The following is a 14123-nucleotide window of genomic DNA, read 5'->3' as shown; positions in this document are numbered from 1 at the left end:
TCACCTGTGCTCACTAAATGATCGGTTAATTAGTGGGTGTGTATAAAAAGAAACCCAGCACCTCAGACCTTCACTTGAACTGCAACTTGACCTCTGACAACATGCCAAAAATCCACCCTCTGACCAAAGCTTTGATTATCAAGTGGCTGAAGAACAGATCCACTGCAGAGGTGGCTGGCACCTTTAATGTGTCTCAGTGTCAAGTACAAAGCATTAAAAAAAGATTTGAAGAGACTGGAGATGTTTTTGACAAGCCCAGGTCCAGCAGACTCCGCAAGACAACTGCTCAGGAGGAACGTTGGTTGGTTAGAAAATCCAATGCCAGCCCCTCTTCCACTGCAGCAGAGCTCCAAAAAGCCTGGTCACCTCAAGTCCCTGTGTCAACTAGAACAGTTTCTAGGATTCTGTCTCGAAATGGCCTCCATGGTAGAGTCAGTGCCCCGAAGCCAGCACTAAACAAAAGGCAATTAAAAACCATGTGGCATTTGCCAAGTCCCCACAGTCTGCTAAACAGATGGACGCTGGAAAAGTGGCAGAAGGTGGATTTCTCTGATGAATCTTCAGTTGAATTACACCACAGCCGCCGTAAATTAATGCAGGAGACCTACTGCAGCCCGTATGGATCCAAAAACCAGTTACGTTTGGTGGTGGAAAGATCATGGTCTGGGGTTACATTCAGTATGGGGGTGTGCGAAACATTTGCAAGGTGGAAGAAAATATCAATAGCCTAAAATATCAAGAGGTCTTAGCTACCTCTTACATTCCCAATCATAAAAGGGGTCAAATTCTGCAGCAGTATGGTGCTCCATCTCATACAGCCATCTCTACAACAAAGTTCCTCCTGGCAAAGAAGATCAAGGTGCTCAAGGACTGGCCAGCCCAGTCACCAGACATGAACATCATTGAGCGTGTTTGGGATAGGATGAAAGAGGAAGCTTGGAAGACAAAACCAAAGAATCTAGATGAACTCTGGGAGGCATGTAAGACTGCATTCTTTGCTATTCCTGATGACTTCATCAATAAATTGTATGAATCCTTGTTGAACCTCATGGATGCAGTCCTTCAAACTCATGGAAGTCACACAAAATATTAAATATGGCTCTAATAGCACCACAACTTCATTCACCAATGTTATGCAACATATCTTTGTATTAGAAATTAATTATTTGTTTGAATTTCACATTACTTTCTGTTGGCGACAAAACATTTGTCTTGTTAAAATCTGACCTTTCTGTGTTCATTAAATGATCAATATTTCAGCTTTGCAGCAACTTTATTTTCATAACCTAAACCAAATTTGGGAGGGTTTCAGCTTTCAAAAGAGTAATTTATGAAACAAATGGATGAATTTAAAGTCAGGTTATAAGCTTTTATTTACATAACATGGATAAGCGACAGAACTTTTGTCAGGGACTGTATTAAAAAAACATACAACAAAGTATATGGAGCCGATGGCCAACCTACTACTACAGTAGTGTTCAAAATAATAGCAGTCCAATATGACTAACCAAATTTTTCACTGTTTTTGGTATAAATTATATTACCACATGTCAATCAATTTACCAGTTGGGTGGAGTAGATTCTTAGAAAACCACCAGACTCGGTCAGCATTCATGATCTGCAGGTTTTTGAGTCTGTGTATTTGAATAATTAACTGAAAGGGGGGTGTTCAAAATAATAGCAGTGTGGAGTTACATTTGTGAGATCAATCATTCTCTGAAGAAACAAGTGTTAATCAGGTGGCCCGTATTTAAGGGTGAAGCCAGCACATGCTGAAAATACAAGTAGTAAAGTAATTGTTCAGCTCACCACTCCATGTGTTTCTCAGCAGCTCCTAGTCCAGTGCTCGGATCCAATGGTTTGGCATCCACAGGAGCAAATTCAATCCAAGGAAAAGGGTGTGGGAAGAAAAAAATCCAACACCGAAGTAAAAAAAATCCTATTTATTCCAACAATTTAAAACATGGATACATGTGCAGCTACTCCTTACGCGTTTCGGAGAGACAAAACTAACTCCTTATTCATAGGCAACATAGTAACAAATGAAAGCAAAGATGGCTATAAAGATGGATGGATTAGTCTTTATAGCCATCTTTGCTTTCATTTGCCATGTTTTAAATTGTTGGAATAAATAGGAATTTTTTTTACTTCGGTGCTGGATTTTTTCCGCCCCCCTTTTCCTTGGATTGAATTTGCACATGCTGAAAATGCATTTCTCCTTGAAAGCCTGAGAAATATGGGTCGTTCAAGACATTGTTCAGAAGAACAGTGTACTTTGATTAAAAAGTTGATTGGAGAGTTCCGGATCCTGTCCTGGCTGAGGTGGAAGCCTAGAAGAGAAGCTCCTGCCACCCCTCACAGAAACCGACTAAAAAAAGCCCCCCCGGATGAGCCACCAAACAGAGAGCAGCACAGGAGGTTACCTAAAGCAGCCAGCTATGGAACGGTACCTCCTGAGAAGCGCTGGGAGCGGTGAGGGAGCCTGGAGAAGCTGTGACATGGACGGGCAGTGCAGAGGAGAAGATAACATTATGGCGCCGACGAGCCTGATGGGGGAGGAGCCTGAGCGCATGGTGCGAGACACAGAAAAGCAAACACAGAGCCGGAGGGGGAGAGATAAGGGAGATATGAGCAAGGAGTCACAGGAGGACACAGCAGGAGAGAGGTGGATGCAGGGGACTGATGAGGGTGGATCGCAATGGGAGGATGAAGGAGATATGGAGGCAGAGGGGAGAGAAGATGCAGGCAAAGCAGGGCAGCTCAGAGACACAGCAGTGTTGGAGGATGAAACTGACAAACAGCACAGGGAGATTTATCCCACTCAGACACACAGGAAGTCAAATGCAAGAATTAATAGTACCCCTTACAAAGGAAACAAAAAACAGCTTATTACACCAACATCACAAGCCTGCAAGTTATTGGGGGAGAAAGGTAGTGGCCCAGTCCAGACAAAGAGAACTAAGAAAACAGCACCACCTGCAGGCCAAGACAAGTACACACAAAAGCTTAATGTGGACTATAAAAAACTGGCTGAAGAAGTGACATCACACTTGTCAAAAGAGATTTAAGTGGCTATTGAGGCAGCCATACAAACGTCATTAGCTAATATGCAAAAACAGATAAATGCCCATGCATCTAGACTGGCAAAATCAGAGCAGAGAATATCTGACTCCGAGGAGACAATACTGGCTATGCAAGCACAAATAGCAGCTCTAGCAAAATCTAATGAATACTTGAAGGATAAAGCGGAAGATTTGGAAAACAGATCGAGATGAAACAACCTACGTATAGTCGGGTTACCAGAGTCTGTTACAAAACCCTCCACCAGGCTTCAATCTACCAAGGAAAACATGGGTTACTCTAAATCGTATCAGAACAAATTTTGGCGTCTGTGCAGATTTTATGTATAAGTGGGGAAAATATGACTCTCCGACCTGTGACTGTGGAGCAGATCGTCAAACTATCCAGCACATTGTTGAGGAGTGCCCCCTGAGAGCCTACCATGGTGACAAGAAGGATTTCTATATTGTAAATGATAACACTATTGCATATATAGAAAATCTTGATATTCAAATTTGATTTTTATCCTTTTGATATTTTTCAATCACTGTCTATTGTCTGGTGTTTATTTTTATATGATGGTAAGATATACGTTCATACGATTAAATTAAACCAGAGTCTGTGTCGATTGGACAGTTGGATAATATATGCGAGTTGGAGCTACCGCAGGCCCTGGGCATAAAGGCGAAATTCAGAGTTGAAAGAGCCCACAGAGTGGGTCCACTGAGACACCAGGAGGCGAATAAGGGAGAGGGCCAAAACTCAAACAAGAATACCCCGATAAGAGCCAGACAGGTGATTGTCAAGTACCTTGATTATAAGCATAAGGAGGAAATATTGAGGGCCTTTAGAGAACGAAAGCGTCCACTACAATATCAAGGCAACAGACTCCTAATTGTTGGAGATTATTCAGCTGAAGTATCCAGAAGGAGAAAAGATTTTAGCAAAATTTGCTCATTTCTGTACAACAAAAAAGTAAAGTGCCAGCTATTATACCCTGCTACACTGAAAGTTAGAAACCCCAATGGCTCGTTTGTATACTACAAGGACTACAAAGAAGCAGAAAACATTCTCATGGCAGAGCTCGACAAGACTAGGTCAGAAAGGCAAGAAAAAGGAGTTAGTGGAGAAGGGAATAATAGAAGAGGATCCCCCACAAGCTCAGGAAGAGATGTGGGACGTCTTGGGGGACAAAAGCAAGTCGAGACCAGGGAGGAAAGGAGGCTAAGCCCGGGTCAACAGCATAATTCTCGCCCGGAACACAGAACCAACCCTTGGCGAGAAACCATGATACCTGAACTGGAACTCACTCATTATTTTTCCTTTTTTTGCCTGTTTTTTTTTTTTTTTCCAAACAGGAAGAGGCGTTGAGGAGGATGCGTTATGGAGAGAGGGATGGGGAGGTGAGAGGAGGAGGGGGAAGGGAGAAAAGAGAGGAAAACATTCCAAAGTCTGGGTCCTCTCCTCCCCCCTCTTCTTTTTTTTTTTTTTTCTTCCTTCTTTCTCCATCTTCTTTCCCCTTGGTCTATTTTCTTTTTCTCCTTTGTCCAGGAACGTCATCCAAATTCAAATGAAGTGGTCTTGTTCTGGGCGGACTGATGGCTACCTGGAGTCAGAGATAAGTAGGACTGGAGAATCTTTCTGAGGTTTTGACATACTGTGCTAATTTTTGCATAATTTTCAAAGGCTTATTCAAGTTAGTCCGGGGATAGAATATATATTTTATGGGGGGTGATTAGGGAGCTACATATTTTGGCTAGGAATAGGGGAGCTCACCAACGTGGCGGAAAGCGCCATGGATTTCTCGGAAGGGAAAATATGTTTTACAGTTACATGCTTTTTGTTGTATTTGTTATATTTGCAAGGTGGGGAAAGGGAGTGTCGATTTTGTGGTACCAACTGTGATTCTAGTGTCGAACATCTCGTCTTCCTTGATGCAGGGGCCCATAGGGGAGGGAGTAGTAAAAGCAGAATACACAGGTAAACATGATACAGATAACTACGTGGAATGTTAAAGGGCTGAGATCACCTAACAAACGAGCAATGATATTGAGACATCTGAAAGACTAAAGACAGACATTGCCTTATTACAGGAAACCCACTTGGGGGGGGGACTTTTCCCGCATGAAGAAACATTGGGTGGGCACCGTTTACGGGGCAGCGGCACAAGGTAGAAAAGCGGGCACTATGATCCTAATAAATAAACAATTCAGTCATGAGGTAGTGGCACATGAGGCAGACGACCATGGAAGGTGGCAGCACTTAACAATCGTTAGTCCAGCGGGTAAACTCAGTATTTATAATGTCTATGGCCCAAATTCACAACAAATCACATTCCATGATGGCATAAAGGCCAACCATATTAGCAGATGGGGAGGCTAACATTATAGTAGGAGGCGATTTTAACACCGTCCCAGACTCAGCTGAAGATAGGAGGAGGGTTGAGGAGGGGACAGCTAATGTGGGCAGGAGTTTAGACAATAGGGATGTAACATTAGAAGACGTAGGACTGAAAGACATCTGGAGACTAACTCACCCACATGACAGAGAGTATACACACTTCTCTCACCCTCATGATAGCTGGTCACATATTGATCAGTTCTGGATCTCGCACGATTTACTGAGTGGAACGCAAGATTGTGTGATAGAGAATATGGTGATCTCTGATCATAGTCCGGTGAGATTGGGCATTAGAGAGAAATTCAGGAGAGGTACCGATATCATAATGAGATTCCCATCGTTCCTTCTTAGGCAAGATAATTTCCACAAAGTGCTACAGGAGTGGTGGGGAGAATTTGCAGATGACAATAAGGAACATAGAGAGTCCCCAGTGATTTTTTGGGAAATGGCAAAAGCGGTCCTAAGGGGTCGTCGGGTGGGGTACGCAGCCACGATCAAACGGAAAACCAATGAGAATTATAATTTCCATAGTGACGCAGTACGGGTAGCATATACAAATTATGTGACAAATAGATCTCCCATGACAAAAGGCAGATGGCTGGAGGCAAAAGAGGGATTTGACGAATGGGCCAAAAAAAGCAACAACTATTCTGGTCGCACAAGGAGGTTGACTTACATAGGTTTGGCAACAAGGCGGGGAGGATGTTGGCCAATCTGGCAAGGGGCAGCAGAAAAATTACAGTGATCTCTAAACTGAAAACAAAGGGGGGAGAGGTGACTACGGATCCTAAGGACATTAATAAACTGCTGGGAGATTACTATAGAAAACTATATGGGTCAGGGAATAACGACATGACTGATGAGGCAGAGTGGCTAAGATAAGCCCAAATGCCTAGCTTGACGGAGGAAGATTTGAGTGCCTTAAACGCAGATATCACAGTAGAGGAGGTGACGAGAACAATTGGGGAGCTTAACACCAACAAGGCACCGGGACCTGATGGTTTTAACAGTGAATTCTATAAGGCTCTGAAGGATCTGATCTCGCCGGATCTAACCTCAGTCTTTAATGCTTTCCTGGGAGGGGCGGAAATACCCAAAAATTCCAACATAGCATATATTAAATTACTCCCCAAGGGAACCAAGGACCTGGATGATCCCTCTAGTTATAGACCTATATCGCTCATAAATCAGGATTTAAAAATTATGTCCAAGATCATGGCTAATAGACTGGCCGAGATCTTACCTAGGATCATTACGAACCACCAGGTGGGGTTTATTAAGGGGAGAAATGCAGTCACCAATATCCGAAAGACAATTCTAGTGGTAGACGCGGTTAGACTGGGTCTCACTGAGGGAGGGGCTAGACCTGCCCTAGTTACACTTGACGCAGAAAAAGCGTTTGATAATGTAAATTGGAGGTGGTTAGACAGGGTAATGGAGGCCATAGGGATTGTAGGCAAGATGAGACTTTACATTAGAAACCTTTATGCCAACTCGGGAGCTAGGGTACACACTCCGGGCTTTCTATCAGACGTGTTCCCTTTGATGAAGGGAACAAGACAGGGTTGCCCATTATCTCCTCTTTTATTCAACCTGGCAATCGAGCCGTTGTCAATTATACTACAGGGACAAAATAGCTTTAAAGGAATCAAGATAAGGGGTTCAGAAGTAAAGACAGCACTTTTTGCTGATGACATCATACTTTATATGGGGGACCCCGGTGCGGATTTGCCACAGACTCTTGCCTTGATTGAAAAATTTGGCTCATTCTCCGGTTTCAAACTGAACAAAAAAAAGTGCGAGATCATGTTCCTAAAGGGGCATCATGGGACAATGGGGGGACAAATAAGGGATGGCTGTCTATGTGGAATTTCTATAGCACAATCTTCAATTAAATACCTGGGAGTGCATATAGGAAGATCGGTGGAAACAATCTATAACTTGAACTATGGACCGCTAATCAGGAAAATCATAGTTCAATTAAAGGGATGGGAAGGTCTGCCACTTCCATTACTGGCAAGATGCCACCTGATAAAAATGATGAGCTTTCCTAGGCTGCTGTATCTCTTCCAGACAATCCCGCTATTGCTAAAACTAAAGGATGTGAATAAGCTCAACTCCGCGTATACAGAATTTGTGTGGAGGGGAAGGAAACCCAGAATAAAGCTGCGTACGCTGATGAAGTCAGCAGAGAAGGGAGGTCTGAACTTTCCAGATGTCCAAGGGTATAATCTTGTATGTATCATGAGGCATGTAATTGATTGGATGAGAGGAACGAGTAGGCACTCAGATCATGCGATGGAAACTAAATATGCGTCACCGTGGGATCTGACGTCCATTCTGCACTCCCCACTATCCAGGGTTGAAGGGCACATAAGGAACTCAATTATATTCCGAGACACCATGCTAACATGGAAGTCGGTAAGGAAAAAACTGGGGCTCTCATGGAAAGTGTCCAAGTACTTGAACCCCTGGGCATTCCCAAATTTTCCCCTGGGACGAGAAAACAAGCTATTTCCTAGATGGAAAGAGAGGGGAGTCAGGAGAATGATAGATGTTATGAATGTGGAGAACAGGAGGTGGATGACAGGTCAGGAAGTGTTGGATAAGTACAACCTTAATAGCTCACATATCATCCAATATGAACAATTGAAACATGGAATAATAGGAGACCTGGGTGTGGTTGGAAGAGAGCTGAACAGAAGTTCGATTGATGAGTTACTGGAATGTGATGTAACAAGTATGAATGTCTCTAAAATTTATCGATCGCTAAGGGGGGTGCTTATTTCACGGGAGGCTAGTCGGACTTTAACAGCGTGGGGGAAACAATTGGGAAGGGAAGAAGTGGTGGATGATATACTGAGAGGATGGGTACAAGTGCGGAAATATATTACCAATGAGAGATGGAGAGACACTCAATTCAGAATTCTACATAGGGCCATTATGGGTTTCAACATACCAGGTAGGGATAGGTGGTGTCCTAAGTGTCAAAAAGAGAAAACGGATATGCTGCATGGGCTATGGGAATGTGAGACAATCGCTAGGTTCTGGAACCAAGTCAGACTATTTGCCCAGTCAACATGGGGAATTTTCAGCAAACTAGACTTAATGGTGTGGATTTTCCACTCCTTTGAGGGAGGAGTAGGAGGAGGACCGAGCACGCAGGAAAAGAGGAAATACGCAATAACGCATGACATAGCCATGATAGCTAAGCGTTGCATCTTAAAACACTGGATTCAAAGGGAGGGCCCATCCATAAAGGAGGTTATGGGTGAACTACACAACCTTCTGAAGTGGGAAAAACTAGAAGCGGAGAGGGATAAAGATGGGTTGACAGCCAAGTTTTTTGTGAGATGGAGACATTTTATTGAAAGCCAATTCACACAGGGAGAAATAATTAACCTGATGGCACCTTTTGTTCACTCGGAGTGGTATATCCTGAGCGATAGCCAGGACAGCCTGGGTAAACTGAGAATCACCTAGGAGGGGGCTCTGGAGGGAGGGGAGACGAGACGGTTGGGAATACCAAGGCACGCTAGCAAAATTGAAATCATTCAGGGACGACATAGAGATTTAACGAATTGTATTGCATATGTTATATTATATATTATATTTCATTACCTTTGTTTTGGTTTAATGTTACTGTATACTATCTTAAATCGAACAGCAGCATGGAACTCCAAATTGGGGTATCACCCACCTCTATGTCACATTTTGTCAGACGAATGTTCTTCTTTTGCAATGATACTTGTCATGTTTTTAGAAATTTGAACAATCAATAAAAAACGTTTTGAAAAAAAAAAAAGTTGATTGGAGTGGTTAAAACTTATAAAGAAGTGCAGACAATGATCGGCTGTTCAGTTAAAATGATCTCCAATGCTTTAAAATAGAAAGCAAAAACAGAGATGTGGAAGAAAACGGAAGTCGACTATTGAATAGATGGAATTATAGCCAGTATGGCAAATGCTCAGCCAATGATCAGCTCCAGGATGATTAAAGACAGTTTCGAGTCCCACTGTTAAAAAAAAAAGACATATACTGAAGCGGATACAATTTACCAAAGACCACGTCAACTGGCCTAAAAAGAAATGGAAAAACATTTTGTGGACTGATGAAAGCAAAATTGTTCTTTTTGGGTCCAAGGGCCGCAGACAGTTCGTCAGATGATCCCCAAACTCTGAATTCAAGCCACAGTACACTCTGAAGACCGTGAAGCATGGCGGTGTAAGCATCATGATATGGGCATGTTTCTCTTACTATGGTGCCGGGCCTATTTACCGCATACCAGGGACCAGTTTGCATATATCAAAATACTTTAAGAGGTCATGTTGCTTTACACTGAAGAGGAAATGCCCTTGAAATGGGTGTTTTAACAAGACAATGGCCCTAAACACAATAATAAACTAGCAAAATCTTGGTTCCAATCCAACAAAATTGAGGTTATGGAGTGGACAGCCCAATTCCCGGACCTTTAATCCAATAGAACACTTGTGGGGTGAGATCAATAATGCCATTTCTGACGCAAAGCCAACAAATGCAAATAAATTGTTGTATATACACTGGAATACATTTGCATTCTTTCGTGGGAAGTATATTTTAAAAGATCCTTACAAAATACACCTTCGACCTGAGCGCTAACATCTGAACTGAGCCTAAAGGGGGCTTTACACGCTAAGATATCGTTAATGTTTTATCGTCGGGGTCACATTGTTAGTGACGCACAACCGGCGTCATTAACGATATCGCAGCGTGTGACAAATACCTGCGACCTTAAGCGACCTCAAAAATGGTGAAAATCGTTCACCATGGAGAGGTTGTCCCAAACTCAAAAATCGGTAAGGATTGTTTTTCGTTGTGGTTCTTCGCTCCTGCGGCAGCACACATCGCTGTGTGTGACACCGCAGGAGCGAGGAACGTCTCCTTACCTGCCGCCGGCCACAATGCGGAAGGAAGAGGTGGGCGGGATGTTTACATCACGCTCAGCTCCGACCCTCCGCTTTGATTGGCCGGCCGCTTAGTGACGTCGCCGAACGTCCCTCCCCCTTGAGGGAGGGATTGTTCGGCAGTCAGAGCGACGCTGCCGATCAGGTAAGTGCGTGTGACGCTGCCGTAGCGATAATGTTCGCTGCGGCAGCGATCACAAACAATCGCATGCACGACAGGGGCGGGTACTTACACGCTCGATATCGCTAGAAATTGCTAGCGATATCGCTACCGTGTAAAACCCCCTTTACTGTCCGTCAGCTTTCTGAACACCGCATAGAATATTGTACAGTGGCAAGCAAACGGGTAACAATGTTTGTTTTTTTTTGGTTTGCATCTTTTTATTAACATTTTACGGTTAACAATGTTTTGAACATTTCATTTTCAGTTTTCATATGTCACCACCCACTACAGCTTTGAGAATGAGACCGCCTTCATTTTATAGACAATCGTCTTGGCTATCTCATACTTAAATTTGACTTGCAGCTATTTAGCATATGGTTAGTTATTCAGATTCTTGTCATGTTACTGCATTGTTACTGTTTTGCATGTGTGTTTGAATTTTTTTTTCCCTCCTGTATACTAGAAATTGCAATCTGTTCTCATATTCCCTAATAGGTCAGTGTTTTATTAGGTTAATTCACAAGTAAAAGTCACTGGTTTGACTCAAGGAGCAGCCATGATAAAGATTTCCCAAGAAAAGAGAAACTGCTTCATACAGCTCATCGATAGCAAGTTTAAAATGTGGATAGTAGAAGATTGGAAATGGATGATTTGGACTGATGAAACGAAAGTCAATAGACTAGGAGAAATTGAAGGAACTGTCAAGTTTGGTGGAGGAAGCCTGATGATATGGGTTTGTTTCAAAGATAAAGGCATTCGATACTTGACCAGGATCAATGGTGGTCTCAATGCTGAACTGTATGTGAGTATCCTACAAGATGACTTACTTCGTCCACTCGATTACTATGGATATGAAAAAAGACGACAGCAGGACAATGACCCAAAACTTACGTCTAGATTGGCAAGGAAATGGTTCAAAGACAATGAAGTAGAGGTGCTGGATTGTCCCCCACCATCCCCAGACCTCAATCCAATTGAAAACTTGTGGGTAGAGTTGAAGAGAAAGTTGTATTCATACTCAAGTGAGTCGATTAAAATTCACCAACATCAGAAACATGTAGAAGAGCTCTGTGATCAGAATTCGCTCGAGACATGCTTGAATTGGGTCAAGAACATGCCCAGAAACATTCCGGCAATGTTTGAAACCAAAGGTGGATTTAGTAAATGTTAACAAAAAAAATAAAAAATAAAATTTAGATTTGTAGGAGCAAAACAGTAACAATTCAGTGACATGACAAGAATCTGCATAACTAATCATATGCTAAATAATTGCAAGTTAAATTTAGGTATGAGATAACCGAGATGATTGTCTGTCAAATGAAGATAGTCCCTAGCTCAAAGCTGTAGTGGATGATGAGATAGGGAGCCTGAAAGTCAAAACTTCAAAACATTGTTACTCTTTTGCTCGTTACTATATATCCAATAATACCTTAAAAAAGCAAGAGCTCTGATGATTCAGTATTAGTGTTCCATTTATTTATCCACTGATTCTATGACATTTTGAAGTATTGTGAACTTTTGGGTTTGGTAGACTAATAGTAAGTATTTTTATTTATTTTAATAGGTGTCTGCCCCAGGACAGACCCCTCAAAAACAACCTCTTCTTTCATGCCATCGTATTCCACGTGCTTCTTCTGCTGTCCATCTTCAATACATAGAGTATTACTGTATTCCAGAAGAATGTCTTCCAGGTAATTTGCTAATGGTTAATGCAATGCATATATTTTTTAGTATTGGTTGTTTAATGTTTATAGCTCTCTTTAGAGCTTTGCCCATTCTCTGATCTACGTCACCCTCTCTTTCTGCAGTGCCTCCTCCTGCTCTATATATACAGCTCAATGGTTTGCTCCTATACCTAGCCTCCCAATCAATTCTGTGGTTGAATGTCTTTATGGTAGATTTGTCTCATCACCTACAGCAAATAACAGATGTGACCGCCATAGTCAATGAAGGAGTGAAAGAGAATAGAGATGTGCGTCTAGATGGATTCAACCTTAAGGTGTGTCTTGATAAGGTGTTTGGTGAAATATGATTTATTAAAATACTCCCAATCTAAAAACTTTGGGTCATACCCAGTAGTTCAACACTAGACAAAAGTCGTGATTGTGAATAGTGTATAAGGTCCTAAAAATAGGGCAGTAGGCCAAGGGCGTGCGCCCCCCGTTCGTGATTTTTAGGGGGTATCGCAATATGGGATGGAGGGACCTAGTATTCCCTAATGTTTATCCATACCTGGCAACGGAGGTGAATCCACCTTAAAGTTTTTGGGTGCCCCAGTTCCTCGGTGGCTAGCCCTAAATGCTCCTGTCACTATTCCTGGCCTATAACCACCACCAGTGCATTGTGTTGGGGTGATTAAGTGGTCATGCGTGGTCCTACGTCGAGACCTTATATAAATCAAACACAGATATTGTACATCACCAGTATTCCAGTTATATAGTTTCAAACGCTATCCGCCCTCAATCATTAATTCAGCTAGTACATCATATTGTTGAGGGAGATATCAAAATGAATTTCTGGGGAGATGAAAAAAGGTCTTGACAGAAGGTATGATAGGCCCAACTGTCCTAGTACTTATCTTGCCAGGACCGTTATTACACCCATTGCTCCCGACGCGTTTCTCCCCAATATAGCGGGGTTCATCAGGGGAGATGTAAATTGCAAGTTGTCACTATCCAAATTAGGCCATCAATCTATAATTGAAAATATCATTTTTTAGGAAATGTATCACATTCATCATCCCATGACCCATTCATCCTGAATTGCACATACCTCATGCTTCCATATGTCCTTCCTATAATTAGGTCGTTTTCAGTTACCCTGTGGGGTCCCGGCTGCTGTCCTGGATGACCCCGTCACGTGCTGATTGTAATGGTGAAAATCTCCTCCCAGATCAACAATGCATCATAAGGGAGGGTCTGAAGACAGTGAGTGCTTGGAATAGCAGTGTTTCACTGTGGCACTGACTACTTAATAGTGTGGTGCGCCTGCTTCCTGAGTATCTTTAAAGGGATGCGATCCTATACATTCAACATCTATCAATATGGATGGATGGATGGTTTGGGATCGCAGATGCGTCTCATACACAAACAGGCTCCTATTCAATAGACAGCACTCTGCGCTCCATGTGGCTTACCGCCCAGAAGGTATGAGTCATCAATTGGGTGGGCCTGGATGAGCGTGATTATAGGTGCCGACACATCATTGTATGGTAATGAGGGGTGGAACGCAGTGCTCCACCGAGACGGCAGCTTAGGAGGACATCATCCAGCTGAATGAGGGAAGCCTGGCCAAACATGTGGAGTGCACTCTGTGCTCCACGTGGTTCACCACTCAGAAGGTATTAGTCATCAGGTGGGCAGAACTGGATAAACAAATTTACAAGTGCTGATACCATCATTGTATGATAATGAGGGGTTTAGCGCAGCGCCCCACTGAGATGACCACTTAGGATGACATCATCCAGCTTAATGAAAGAAGCCTGGCCAAACACTAGGCATATGAGATACCGCCCACAATAAGAGGCGGGAATCCCTGAATCTGTAAGGATTCAGGAT

At 42.8% G+C, this 14123-nt stretch overlaps 1 protein-coding gene across 3 annotated transcripts in view; it reads left to right on the top strand.

Annotated features, from left to right (window-relative positions):
• The window catches only part of BLTP3A (bridge-like lipid transfer protein family member 3A), a 698660-nt gene that overhangs the window by 458890 nt on the left and 225647 nt on the right, over positions 1-14123 (top strand). For all 3 annotated transcript variants that reach the window (XM_075335894.1, XM_075335893.1, XM_075335895.1), the window contains exons 12-13: positions 12131-12257; positions 12375-12565. In XM_075335894.1, the coding sequence (XP_075192009.1) occupies positions 12131-12257; positions 12375-12565 (318 nt within the window). The remainder of the gene's footprint in view (positions 1-12130; positions 12258-12374; positions 12566-14123) is intronic.

The sequence above is a fragment of the Anomaloglossus baeobatrachus genome, chromosome 2 (assembly GCF_048569485.1).
Source record: "Anomaloglossus baeobatrachus isolate aAnoBae1 chromosome 2, aAnoBae1.hap1, whole genome shotgun sequence".
Lineage (NCBI taxonomy): Eukaryota > Metazoa > Chordata > Amphibia > Anura > Aromobatidae > Anomaloglossus > Anomaloglossus baeobatrachus.
The sequence above is the reverse complement of the archived record's forward strand: the minus strand, read 5'-3'. Positions and strand labels throughout refer to the sequence as shown.